Genomic DNA, 13,701 nt, shown 5'->3' on the forward strand with positions numbered 1-13,701 from the left:
TTCCTTGTTCTGACATGTGTCCAAGTTTCTTATGCCATAGCATTGCAGAATCTGAACTACATGAGGCAACAGAGGCTTCTGCTTCTAACAGTCTTTCCCTTCAGCATGTACAAGTTTGCAGCTATCTTTTCACCTTTCAGTACCACAAGCGCTCCACGGAACACCTTCATGATTCCTTTCCGTTTTTCAATCTTGCTAGCATTATTATCCAACAATCCGTAGGATAATAAATTTTTCTTCAGACCTTTCACGTGCCGCACATCTCGAACAACTTTAATTGTTCCATCATACATCTTCAATTTGATGGTTCCCACACCAACGATCTCTAAGGCATCATTGCAACTATACACAGATCCTGAGACAGGTTCATAATGATGGAACCATTCTCTTCTTGAGGTCATGTGATATGTCGCTCCCGAATCAATGAGCCATATATCTGTAAATCTTTTTCTGCCTTCCATGGTGGTTGACGCTTCACAGCATAGAGCATCTCCATCATCTGAAGTGTTTGCGGTATTGCCTTGTGGATTAGAGTTTTTATTTAGACTCCAACAATCCTTCTTCAAGTGACCCTTCTTTCCACAGTGGTAGCACTTTAAATTCTTCTTGCTCCTCGACTTCGATCTACCATGTTTATGACAGTTGCTTTGGCCACGTTCTGTTGATCTCCCTCTCATCGTTGTCAACGCTTCTGCTTGTTGCAGATTTACTTGTCTGTCTTCTTTGTTCTTGCACCGATTTTCTTCTTGTAGAAACGCAGCTACAACGTCATCGAAGACTAGACTGGTGACATTACTGTTTGATGATGAGTTGATCATACGAATCCGGTACTTTGAAGTAGAAGTTCAGCACGTTCTTGTTCTCCTATTTTACAGCTTAAGGATGTAAGCTGAGAATAGGTGTTCAGTGTATTTAAGTGCTCCGTCACTGAAGTAGATTCTGGCATACGGAGAGTGTACAATTTCCTCTTAAGGAAAATTTTATTATGCAATGATGTGGCCTCGTACAATTTGATGAGATGATCCCATATCTCCTTAGCTGTCTTCTTCTCCTCGATGCTTGACAATACTTCATCTGTTAATGCTAGATGAAAGTTTGCCATAGCATTCCTATCCATCTCGTTCCATTTGATGTCATCTGCGAAATCCACCGGCCTTTCATTGATAGCCGCTAGACACCCATCTTTCCTTAGGATGGCCTTCATCTTCAATTTCCACAATGAGAAATTTCTCCCATTGAATTTTTCAATATCAAATTTCGTTGTCATAACTTCTTCTGCGGATAGCTCCCACTATTTCACTATCGTGAATAGTTTTCTGGAACCTTCAAAGAATGGGTAATAACTTCTTATTTTCTTATGTTGGAGGATCCACCTTTTGGTGGCAACCACAAAGACAATAAACAGATATTACACACTCTAATCTAGCTCGAATACCAATTGTTGCGAAAGACGGCTATCGGATAGAGCAAAATCGCAACTGATAATTTGAGAAAATAAAAATGAAGATAAAAGAGACACAAAATTTACGTGGAAAACCCCTAAAAATTTAGGGTAAAAACCACGGGCATCGGTAGAATAATTTCACTATGAGAAAATAGGAATTACAACCTTCTCGATTTACCAATGAGAAAACAATGATAATCTCTCTAGATAAAATGAGAAACAACTCTCAAGAAACTCTCTAAAATCTCTCTAGTATTGGAAGAAAGCTAGAATGTTTTGGGATGGTTTTGAAGCTAAATGAGATAGGGTATTTATAGCTAAATCTTAAGGACTTAATCTTGTAAATACCCTAAAGTTTAGTGACTATAGTTTGTAATTTATCCATACAAAAAATAAAAAATTATGCACCTACTTTCGGTGCCTTAATTGCACCGAAAGGTGCTTTGACATTCTACAGGATGAGATATGCAATGGCCTTGACACTGAAATGAGTGTTATGTTGTTGGTGTTGTTGTTTTGAAGGTTCAAACATGGTGAAAACGAAGATCTAATGGAAGATCTCTTGTGAACAACTGAATTTGAAACACCCATTGTTAAAGCTGATTGCTTGATGCTGAAACTCATCACTTTTTCTCTCTCGAAATTTCCGAATTCAAAGTGGTTCGAGCAACTGAAAAAATGATCAGATGAAAAATCTAATGAAAACTCAGAGTTTTCAATATGAAGAAGAAATGACAAACATGGATAAATCTGAAACAAGTTTAAAATACCCAGAAATCCCGAGTTTCTCTCTCTTCCTTTTACTAAGAATGAAGTTATAAATATCAAGCTGATACCTATTTATAAGGAAAAGAAGGAGGATTTATTGGAAGTTCCTATTTGGAGTTCGGAGAGGATAACAAGGCGGTGAAAACATTGAAACGTTAAGCCACGGAGAAACTTTCATAACCTCTGAAATCCAATATTTAAAGTCCGATTTTTTTAACTTACACTTAATTATTCGAGCTCGAATACAATTGAGTGTCATTCTTATATAATTTAATAATATGAAATAGTTAAAATATATTAATAAAAGAAATTGATTAGACTCACGCATTTTTTAATCAATTATTATAATGTTTAAATTTAGTTCGAACAATATTTAAATTACTCGTTATTAAATTAAAATCGAATAATTCATAAATTAGTATCTCATTACACCTAGTCCGTTGAGGATGGTGAACAACTCAATCAATGGTGCATCATCATGTCCTACTTTTTATTGTGCGTGTATTATAACGATTTTTAAGATTATGAATCGTAGTAACACATTTGTGATTTAAAAGTATTTTAAAAAATTAAATTTTTTTCGTGATAATCGTAATATTATGTGACATTCATAATATCAACGATCACAACACCATAGCATATATCGCTGAAGTTTACGAAGAAAAATGGGTGTGTTCATGGATTCTACACCATCCTTTCATCTAAAACAAGAACAAAAAGCTCTATATTTGTGGAATTCCTAGATGTCAAGGGTTGTACAGCATTCGATGCAGCTCTCCATACAACATATTTGCTTAATAAGCCCTCAAATTATATACTTTGCTTTGATTTAGTATCTAATTATTTGAATATAGGGTAAACAACATGACGGTCATTAAAGTTTGGGTCAGTTTTTCTTTTCACTGTTGAAGTTTGAAAAAGTTAAAAATAATTACTAACGTTATTGATTTGTAACAAGAAAAAAATTACTTATTTAGTAATAGATGTTACCATGTACAGAAATCTGATCCGACAAGTTTAGACAACTAATTAATATTGTTTGTCTTGGTTGTCCATCTACACTATTCCAATCTACTACACTCACTTGAATATCATTAGGGGTTATTAATCGAGATACATATTATTGAGCAATGAAGACAATTTTGAAAAATGAGGTTTGGTGAGTCTAATTATAATTTTATTATTTTTATTTGTTTGAATTTAGATTTATTTAAGTATTATGTCAAAAATCAACTTTAACCATTTGACGTAATAATTGATGTGACATAATAATCACTTTAATTATTTTTTACATACTTTAGAATATTTGAATTAATCAAATGATCATTTTAGACGAAACTCATTAATTAACTAACGTTCAATATTTATTATTGATGTGTCATTTTTACGTGTACTTAATTGTTAGTGTGCTATTTATCATATACACATGATTAATTATTTATGTGACACATGTCACATATGCTCAAGCACTGACATGATATATGCTAGATGTTAAGTATTGAAGTGGGATATGTCATCAACAATTAAGCACGTGGAGAAACACCTCATCAACAACAAATGTTGATAGTTAGTAGCCTAATAGTTTTAATCTAAAAATGGTAATTTGAACAAAATGAAATGTTGAAACTTAAAGTGTTTGAGCATTAGTGTTGATTGTTATGCAAAATTTCAAAGTTTGCAACTGATGAAAGGGTAGTTTTTGCCTTTTGACGTGTTTGATGAATGCCCAAGAGGTCAAAACTCAAATTTTTCTCTCATAGAATCTCAATCTCAGGTTCAGAGCCAAACAACCACAAATGAAAACATCATTAGGGTTGCAAAATGTTACAAGAGTTTAGGATCAAGAGAAAGCTAGTAGATTGTACCATTCTTGTTGAGCAGAATTGGTATGTTAATTTGATAAATTATGACACGAGTATAAGAGATAGATGGAATACTTATGATAGAATTATAGCCTCTAATTTCTATATAAATAATGTCAAAAACTCATATTTAGCATTCAACAAGATCATCACTTTGATCTCTATTTTTTATTTTAAATTATTTAAGTCTCCAGCATTTCATCTTAAACAAAATGTCTTCAGATTTGATGGAAATCTAGAATCTACTAATAGTCAATGTTTGCCGCTTACGTGATAAGTCGTATGTATTCAAAGTAATAATGTGACATAGTCACATCATTACTTGTGTCATATGACATGTGTCACATCTCACTTTGAACATATAACATAAACTATATCATACTTTGAACATATAACATATGTTATATCATCTTTAGTATATTGTTGGGAATCACGATCTTTCTCGCTTCGTGAAGTAAAATGCGTATTTAGAGATTATGATAGCAAAGAGAGCACAAGAGTATAATTCTTCAATTTGGAAATTCTTCCACTATACAAAAGAATAGTATGATTACAATGACGTGTTCACAAAATTGGACTCACACTTGGTGGCCCACTTAAGCTTGAGGTAAAAGACTTCCCAAGCTATCTCTCTTCTCTCTCAAAGAGGCTCTCTAACTCTCTAGTTTCTCTAGTTTCTCAAGCTTGGATTTCTTGGATGGTTAGGAATGAAGTCTCACCCTATTTATATTACTCCACCTCTACAATGAAATGGGGATTACTACATCCAAGGGTGGAGATTATTATCTAAAATACTCCACACACTCTAAGAACTTTATATTCTTCCACCCCTTCCATACTCTTCCATAAGGTTCCACGCATCTCCAGAATATTCCATAAGATTCCACACTCTTCCACAAGCTCTTACACTCCAGAAATTCTAGAGGATTTCACACTCTTCCACAAGCTTCTAGAGATCTCCATAATATTCCAGAGGATTCCACACTCTTCCACAAGCTTCTAGAGAGTTCTACACTTCTCTAGAGTTCTCCGGAATGTTCTAAAAATTCTACACTTCTCCAGAAAGCTCTATAATTTTCTAGAACCTCTCTAATAAGGAGATATCCAACATATAGACATGTCATATCATCACTTATATACACATGTCATATTACATCAACAACAAGCGTTAACTATTAATTACAGTCTAACCATGTGTCTATTAAGAACTAAAATATTCTTAAAAATAAAGATAAAAGTATGATTTTATCAAATTTAGGATATGTTTTGGCATTATATCCATCATTGATTAAATATGCTTGAATCTACTTGATATATATTATAATAAAAATCTGATAATTCATATATATATAAAATATAATATTTGATCTTTTGTATTTGCAAACACTCATTTCTAATACTGTTAAATTCTCTAGGACCGAGCTGATAAATTTTAGACAATGAATGATGATGACATGGACATTACAACAATCTCTTGTCTTTGTCAATTCCAATGGATTTTAAATTTAGACAAAAGAACGGGACAGAGAAAGAAGAGGCAAGACCGGTAAAATTAACGAATATAAAACGGCTGTTGTTTGTTTTACTTACTATTTTTCTGTTCATTTCTCTTATGTTTTGTGAGATGGCAACAATGGCAGCCCACCACCAATAAAACCATAACTAACCAACAAAAAAATATTGAAAAAAAAGATCCCCTTTTTTTCTGTTTGTTTCTTCTTTTGAATATCTATACTTGGCTGGGGCTCTCTCCATTTTCTTTTTCTCCAACATTTCCCCGCATTTTCCTTTGATTTTTCCTTTCTGTATATTTCATTTTCTATTCAAAAAGCTCCAGCTGTTGGTGCTGTTGCTGCTTAAAAAAACAAAAAACAAAGATTTCTTTTTTGGGTGCATAAAGGAATTTTCTTGGTAAATGTGGGGGGCTCCTGCAGAACCTGCTGATTATTATGAGGTCCGGCTTGAATGCACTGTGCCTGAAACCAATTTAAGATCAAGGTTGTTTCCAAATTTATATGTATTTATCATGTATGTATGTTTGTATGTGTATGTAACAATAATGGTGATGTGATTCAATAAACAACCTGCTGATTCTTAGTATGAGGTCCGGCCTGAATGCACTGTGCTCCTGAAACCAATTTAAGACCAGGGTTTGTTTCCAATTTGCATAAAAGGCTGTCCCTTATTTCATATAATGGGTAAGGGGAGGTAAGATAGTAGGCTGCTCCCAACACCAGGTTGAGAGCAACTTCCGTAGAAGACCTTCAAACCTCAAGATTAAGAACCTTGTGCTCTACCAATTAAGCTGGATAGTCATCTCCAAATTTGCATGTATTAGATATTTGTATATATGTATGTATGTAACAATAATGGTCCTGTGATTCAATAGAGAGTTTTTCCTCTTGATTTATTTTTGCAGCCTGGTAAAACTCTAAGTGTGAGGAAATGGCAAGCTGCATTTGCTCCAGATGGGCAGCTGGATATTAGCAAAACTCTAGGTCGAATCCATCGTGGGGTAAGTGCTCGAATTTTGATATGTTTTAAACTCAAAAATTCGAATATCATGTTAAATTTGGTGATAAATTATCCACAAAAATCAAATGCATCAATATATGTTCTGTTTATGTTTGTTTTTGCATGTATATGTACATGTTTATGCTTATCGGGGAGTTTTTGGCAAACATAGGGGATCCATCCAACGATTAGAGGAGAAGTTTGGGTTCCTTCTAGGCTGTTTCGATCCTCGGAGTACGTACGAAGAAAGGGAGCAGCTACGGCAGGAACGAAGGTCAGCGTCTTACTGCCTCCGATCTTATCGGAAATCATTAGAATCTGTAACGTCATACGAGTTAAGACATTTTTTTTCTGTGTGTGTTTTCTCACGTGCATATCTCAGGGAGCATTATGAGAAATGGAAGAGTGTTTGTCATGAAATCTTTCCTGTCGTTGGAAGCGGCCAATTTATTACAGCACCGGTAATAACCGAAGATGGTCAGCCGATTCAAGAACCTTTGGTGATTAAAGAGGCAGAATGCAGGCAGGTTACTGTTTTAAAAATGATTTATTTTGGTGAAAATGAAATAAACCAGGTACTAATATGTGATTAAAAATCTCTCAGCTGGTACTACAACTAATAGTACAGATATGGTGAAGGAGCTCAGTAACGGTCCTTTGGATCAGAGAATAATCAACTGGCTCTTATTACATCAAATAGGTATGCCGATGATATTATCGTATTCGATCGGAATGAATTTGAATACGGATATGTACTAACGGGTTTTTTTCGTTAGGTCTCGATGTTAACGGACTGACAGGACTTTAGTGTTTTATGAAAAGCAAGAGAATTTGTCTAAACTTTGGGATATTCTAGCTGTTTTTATGCCTGGATAGATAGGGATGTTGGATATTGTCAAGGTGAGTGATAAAATTTCATCAACTTTTTTTCTTCGGACGTTTGATTGCTTCATTAACATGTTGAGCAGGAATGAGTGATCTAGCCTCCCCCATGATAATTCTTCTCGAGAACGAAGCCGATGCATTTTGGTGCTTCGAACGTATGATGCGCAGATTGGTGTATCCGACATATGTATGTTCGAATATGTGATGGATACGGTTACTCATCGTTGCATACATTTTTCGATTTTGTTGTTGTCCATGCTTGCTTCTTATTGTGTGTTGATTTTGCTTCTTAAAGAGAGGGAACTTCAGATGCACTGAAAGCTCTGTTGGTGTAGAGTCACAACTTAGTCATTTGGCTATGGTAACTCAAGTTATCGATCCGAAACTTCATCAGCACTTAGGTACGAAACTAAGCTTATATCTATTCATTCTCTAGTTTTGGACATTGTTACGTTACTTGAACTCAAGTTCGAATGCATCATACACGAGGTCGAATATCAAAACTTCAACCAAGAAATGAAGAATCTGAGCAACAAAAGATAATATCTTTGTGAATTTTCTCATATTTGGTTTACAGAGAAACTTGGTGGAGGTGACTATCTGTTTGCTGTTCGAATGCTAATGGTTCTGTTCCGTCGAGAGTTCTCGTTCTGTGATTCGTTGTATCTATGGGAGGTATGGTACTGATGTCCAACATGTATCAAACAGTCGTATAATCTGGTATTTTACTCATAAACTCAGTTGATATTACCGGAACAGATGATGTGGGCGCTGGAATACGATCCGGATTTGTTCTATTTGTACGAAGAACCATCATCAAGCATGAATGAATCTAAAATGAGATCAAGATCAATGCGTCATTACGGGAAGTTCGAGAGGAGAACATGAAAATAAAAAGCGACGAAGCCCCTCCCCATCTCTGTTTTCCTTGTTGCCAGTGTCTTGAAAGAAAAGAGCACCCAGCTACTCCACGAAGCTCGAGGCTCGATGACGTCGTTAAGGTGACTCTCGAATACGAAAATAAATCCAATTCTTATACATATCCAACGAACCAAACTTTATAATAGTGTTCGACTACGAACCAGATTTTGAATGACATAACTGGAAGCTTGGATGCCAAGAAAGCTTGTAACGAGGCAATCAAGCTCCATAAGAAGTATTTGAAAAAGGTAAAAGGTAAATAGTACATACATATACACATGCATATGATTATGATTTTAATTCTGATGTCGGTGATGTTGTGATGAACAGGCTAAGATGACATAGCCCGTATCGTAAGGCAGATGTCATCGTTTGCTTCCCGGTCAAGAAATTAATAATGAGAGTATGTTTTGTTTTGGATGATTATAATTAGTATATACAGGCACACATAAAATGTAAGTTGCAGGTGAGGCTGAAGAATCCTGGCTTATGAGTTAGAATTCCCAGTAGTTGTATATGGTGATACCAATCTTCCAAATTAATTGTAACTAAAACATTGTTTACCAATTCTTTAATTGTTTTATTAACATATATGTTAATGAGAACCAGTGTTTGAGCTTTTGGTTTACATTTTACTCAATCTTTTCATGTTTCATAATGTATTCTACTTTTGGGGATAATATAAAAGAATGTCTTAAGAATATGGAGATTAAACCATATGACCTTATGTCAAGTCACCTTGTTTGCTCAAGGCCTTAAAGCATTCAAAATACTAAACTTAATGTGATGGTATGCAGGAATAATTATGGGCAAATTATCCTTATTCACACAACTGCAGCGTGTTTATGTTTTAGTCACTCGATTATAAATATATATATTTACTAAACTTTTGAATTTTGTTTAAAATCACTCAGAAGTTCTCCCTTAATGTTGTGATACAACATCAGAACATTGCGTTTTGGATCCTTTTGTTTTCGAAAGTTTGATGATTAATTAAAAAAGTTATAGAATTATCAAAATAAAAGTACACTTAAAATTGGATGGCTAAAATGAAAATTTACCTAATACTTATGGCACCATGTTTAGTCGATGGAATGTATGATTTTATTGTTTGATAATTAACAAAATATAAACTTATTTAAAAGTATATTTTATTAAATTCTTGTTATATATTTTTTTAACAAGTTTAGTCACTTCTATAAATTCTAAAACTTATTTTCAATTTTGTTATAGGAAATAATTTTTTTTGTTGACTTTTCTATCTAGAGGAAAGCGAAAGATATTTTTGCTCCTAATGGGTATTAAATACACAACTTAGGAGAGAGGGGAGTAAACTGAAAGCAAAAATAATATTTTGTTGTTTTTCAAAAGTATAAAAACTTATCTCGTTTTTTTTGAAGTAATACATAATAATAATATCCGAAAATAGTATCTTAGAGTAGTAAGTAGAAATAGGTACGAACAATTACATGTAAAAGACAATGAGACATTGGTGAAGAATACACAACAATGAGCAAAAGTGTAAGCGATAGTATTAACCGAACGTCGAATATAACGAATTTAGATATAAGAATGACCATTCATGATTTGCCGTGCTTCGACAAGATGTTAGCTAACTACAGAAATTAATGCGACGATTAAGCAATTGGTGAATCAAGTTAGAGACATCGCTTTGATAATAAACATGCGGACAATGAAGATCAATTGCAAGAGGAATGCCAGCCGTGAGAGCATGGGCTTCGACAATAGCAAGATCACCGTAGTCGGACACAACCCATGCTTGACCAGCAAGCACAAAGCCAGTGTCATCGCAAGCCACAAACACCAACGCAGCAGTACCTGTGATCAGTGGGCAAGCACCATCAACGTTGAGTTTGAGCCTTCCAGAAGATGATTTTCACGATACACAATAACTACAATACACCCATTATTACTGTAATTGAGATAAACGTAACATAATCGAAAATACAATCGCAACCGTAATTTAAATTCTTAATTAGAACAGTGTTGATATAGCAGTATTGAATAATAAACTAAAAATAAGGAAATGTCGACTAATAACCTAAAAACTAAACTGTATAAGTTTGCTGAGATCCTCTCCTTATTTGAATACACGGCTTCTTTATTTTATATATATATATATATATTAAATGGAACTACTTAATTACTGAACTTATATAATTGATTCTTTTTTAACCATCAATCATCGACGTTAAATCAACTTTGACTACTAAATAATGGTGTCGTGTATTTTTTTAATTGGGATACTAATAATTTCAGTCCGTCTATTTACAAATTCAATCAATTTAATTCCAATTCTAATAATTTGACGAAATCATCCTTTAAATTACAAACTTTATTAATTTAGTCCAAATAATCCTTCACGTGTTCATCATCCCCCGACACCCACAATCTTCTCCACAGCTCAACAGCATCATCATCTTCACACCCCGAAAAATTAAACTCGAACAAACTACTCAAAATCACAAAACATCAGCAGCTATGAACCTCCTTAGCAAAACAATGAATTACCTGTTATTTAATGCCATCTCTTGATGTCTCTTCATGGACATAAGTCTTGGTTTGACAAGCTATTGATCATCGGCAGCGAGGTCTTTATCGATATCTTCAATTTCTACAGAACTTTGACTGCTACACTGCTCTTTCACAAGTTGGCATCTTCTAAATCTTTTTCGTACACTATTCGAACCACATTTCTTCACCTTAACACAGTTGTCACTACTACCGGGTTTGATAGACAATTCAAGTTCATCACAGTCTGATTTGAGCAATCTGATGGTGAAAATTCTCAGTTTCACTTTCACACAGTTGTACTCCGAGGAAACTGGATAAAATTTGTCAGGCGACTAGTAACGAAGAAAAAGGTGGTCCTTCTTTATGGGTTGGTTATATTGTTTACCTATAATCGAACCACTCCAATCGAAGTCTTGAGTATTTCTACCCTGAAAAACAGATCCATCACAACCAACCTTTCCAGAATTTATGATGGAGCAGCTCTACATAGAAGGCCCTCATCCCTGGAAGCATCATCATTGGTAAAAATACAGCAGAAAGCAACTCCCATCCATTGACTATCATTCCGAATATTGAAAGGCAGTGGTATCCTGATTGAGGACTCAACTCTCTGATGGCTGAACCATTCGGATTTCACTTCCAGGAATAAAACGCTAAATATTTTTCTTGCGTTTGCAAATACCTGGAAAATTAAACAGCTATCATTGGTAACTAATACAGCAGAAAGCAACTCCCATCCATTGACTATCATTCCGAATATTGAAAGGCAGTGGTATCCTGATTGAGGACTCAACTCTGATGGCTGAACCATTCTGGGATTTCACTTCCAGGAATAAAACGCTAAATATTTTTCTTGCGTTTGCAAATACCTGGAAAATTAAACAGCTATCATTGGTAACTAAAACCATAAATTCTTAAGAACGAGATTTTGTAAGGGAAAAAGAGAGAACAGTCGACCTTGATATGTTTTTTCAGCAATGATAATGCATTGATCTCCTCGGCCAATCTGTAACAGTGAATACCTCTAAACACTGCATTACCTCGTGAAATTGATTTGCATACTTTTGATGGATATGCAACTAGTTCCAAAGACTTGCAACCATCAATCCACACAGCATTTATACTTGTTAGAAGCTCAGGCAACGATTTAAGCTCCTTGCAATTTGACAATCGAATATTAGAAAGTCTGGAAAGCCGAATCAGAGATGCAGGTATGCTGATGAAATTGTTACCTCTAAGATCAAGAGATTTCAAAGAGGATAGACCAAGAATATCTCCTTCAGAAAGATTGCACAAGCTGCAATTTGACAATCCAAGAAAATGATTCTTGGAAAGTCGAGTAAGAGACGCGGGTATACTGACGAAATTGTTACCACTAAGATCAAGTGCTGTCAAAGAGGATAGACAAGAAATTCCACTAGGATATCCCCTTCACGGAGATTGCAATCTGTTATTGCCAGCTCTGTTAATGAACTTAAACTTGACAACAAAGGCAACATCAGAGGAATAGAATTTGTCCTCCCTCTTTGGAACACTTCAAAGAGAGGAGGCAGATTTGGTCGCAACTTAAATGATCGTCCCTTGCATCCACTGAGTGACAAAACCTTAAGATGTTTAAACCGGAAGATGAAGATTGGTGGTTCTGTTATTGCTGTTTCCCTTAAGTGAAGCACCTCCAAAAATTCTGATTGCTGCAAATTCCCTGGCAAATTTCCAACTTTATAACAACCGGAAAGATCAAGAGTTTTTAAACATTCCATTTTCCCATCAATCTCTGGAAACCTTAGAAGATTTGAGCAGCCCGAAAGAATTAATGTTTGAAGAGATTCCATCCCAATTTTAGTTGGAAGATTCCTAAGACTTGTGCAGCCTCTTAAATTAAAAAGCTTAAGCCTCTTAAGAACTCCAACAGATGGATGAACACCTACTAATCTCGTACAACCTTCCAAAACCAAAAACTTCAAGCTCCGGGGTCAATGTGAAGTCTGGTATCTTGATCAGGTTTCGGGACCCTTCGAGGTTCATCATTTTCAACTTATACTAGGGCTGCTGAAAACAATAATATATTAGACAGAAAACGTAAGAAATCTCATTTTTTTTTGTTATTTTTCTATCATAATCACATTTGAATCACTAGTCTTAATTTATATAACTAATTCTTACTCTGGTTCCCTCCCATAATTGTTGAATGTGACTGTATGGTAAGAGGAGTGCAACAAGGTTGTCCGGTTGGAAGCATGAAGGCAAAGATTTTAATGGATATCCTTGCCAATCTAAAAGCCGTAGCTCATCAGAAAGATAATTGAGATTCTCACAATTTTGAAGACTAAGGACTTTGAGCAATCTCAATTTTTTCATCTTTGAGAAAGCACCGGCGCTCAGATTGAGGCTCTTGTTTGTTTTCTAATAACCATGAACAAAACAAAATGTGCTTCGAAGGACTGACCAAGTACATGAAAACAATGACAATATTCATAATATGCATAGATATATGGGTACAAGTTTTCATACCTGTTATTGTTGATGATCATCATGCCTTCAATCATCTTGAGGCCTAAAAGCAATGAAGAGTAAGATACAAGAAAACACAAAATAAAACTCGAGAAGAGCTACATTTATGTTTAACATTATTATAATTTTCCGGTCAAACTATAGTTAGTAAAACATTTTGAACAAAGCAAAATATTTTCTAACTAAAGTGGGATACTTACGGTGTTTTTCATTAGTACATGTGCACATCCCTTTCATCCCACAATCTACAACGTTTACCAG

The 13,701-nt window shown here is 34.8% G+C and overlaps 1 protein-coding gene, 1 long non-coding RNA gene and 1 pseudogene across 2 annotated transcripts; 1 reads left to right on the forward strand and 2 right to left on the reverse strand.

The window, feature by feature from the left end:
* Positions 1–5,895: 5,895 nt before the first annotated feature.
* LOC120163436 lies at positions 5,896–6,215 on the reverse strand. Its single transcript, XR_005519652.1, has 2 exons — positions 6,159–6,215; positions 5,896–6,011 (listed from the first exon to the last, which is right to left on the reverse strand). It is a non-coding gene; the product is annotated as an uncharacterized LOC120163436 (long non-coding RNA).
* LOC120163435 lies at positions 5,990–8,997 on the forward strand (annotated as a pseudogene).
* Positions 8,998–10,923: 1,926 nt separating this feature from the next.
* Positions 10,924–12,761, reverse strand: LOC120163396 (disease resistance-like protein DSC1). The gene is made up of 4 exons (XM_039173343.1): positions 12,427–12,761; positions 11,887–12,358; positions 11,708–11,798; positions 10,924–11,556 (listed from the first exon to the last, which is right to left on the reverse strand). Exons 1-4 carry the CDS (start codon positions 12,759–12,761, stop codon positions 11,396–11,398), a joined length of 1,059 nt encoding a protein of 352 aa, XP_039029274.1. The 3' UTR covers positions 10,924–11,395.
* Positions 12,762–13,701: the final 940 nt, after the last annotated feature.

This window comes from Hibiscus syriacus, unplaced genomic scaffold (genome assembly GCF_006381635.1).
Source record: "Hibiscus syriacus cultivar Baekdansim isolate YM2019G1 unplaced genomic scaffold, ASM638163v2 tig00111445_pilon, whole genome shotgun sequence".
In the NCBI taxonomy this organism is placed as follows: Eukaryota; Viridiplantae; Streptophyta; class Magnoliopsida; order Malvales; family Malvaceae; genus Hibiscus; species Hibiscus syriacus.

What these genes read in the sequence shown, in the direction of transcription:
- LOC120163396 (XM_039173343.1), bottom strand. Translation starts at nt 12,761, where the DNA reads ATGGAATCTCTTCAAACATTAATTCTTTCGGGCTGCTCAAATCTTCTA. An exon ending in ACAAATTCTATTCCTCTGAT is followed by an intron (nt 12,359 to 12,426) that starts GTTGCCTTTGTT and finishes ATCTCCGTGAAG; the next exon opens with GGGATATCCTAGTGGAATTT. An exon ending in TGCTGAAAAAACATATCAAG is followed by an intron (nt 11,799 to 11,886) that starts GTCGACTGTTCT and finishes TTAATTTTCCAG; the next exon opens with GTATTTGCAAACGCAAGAAA.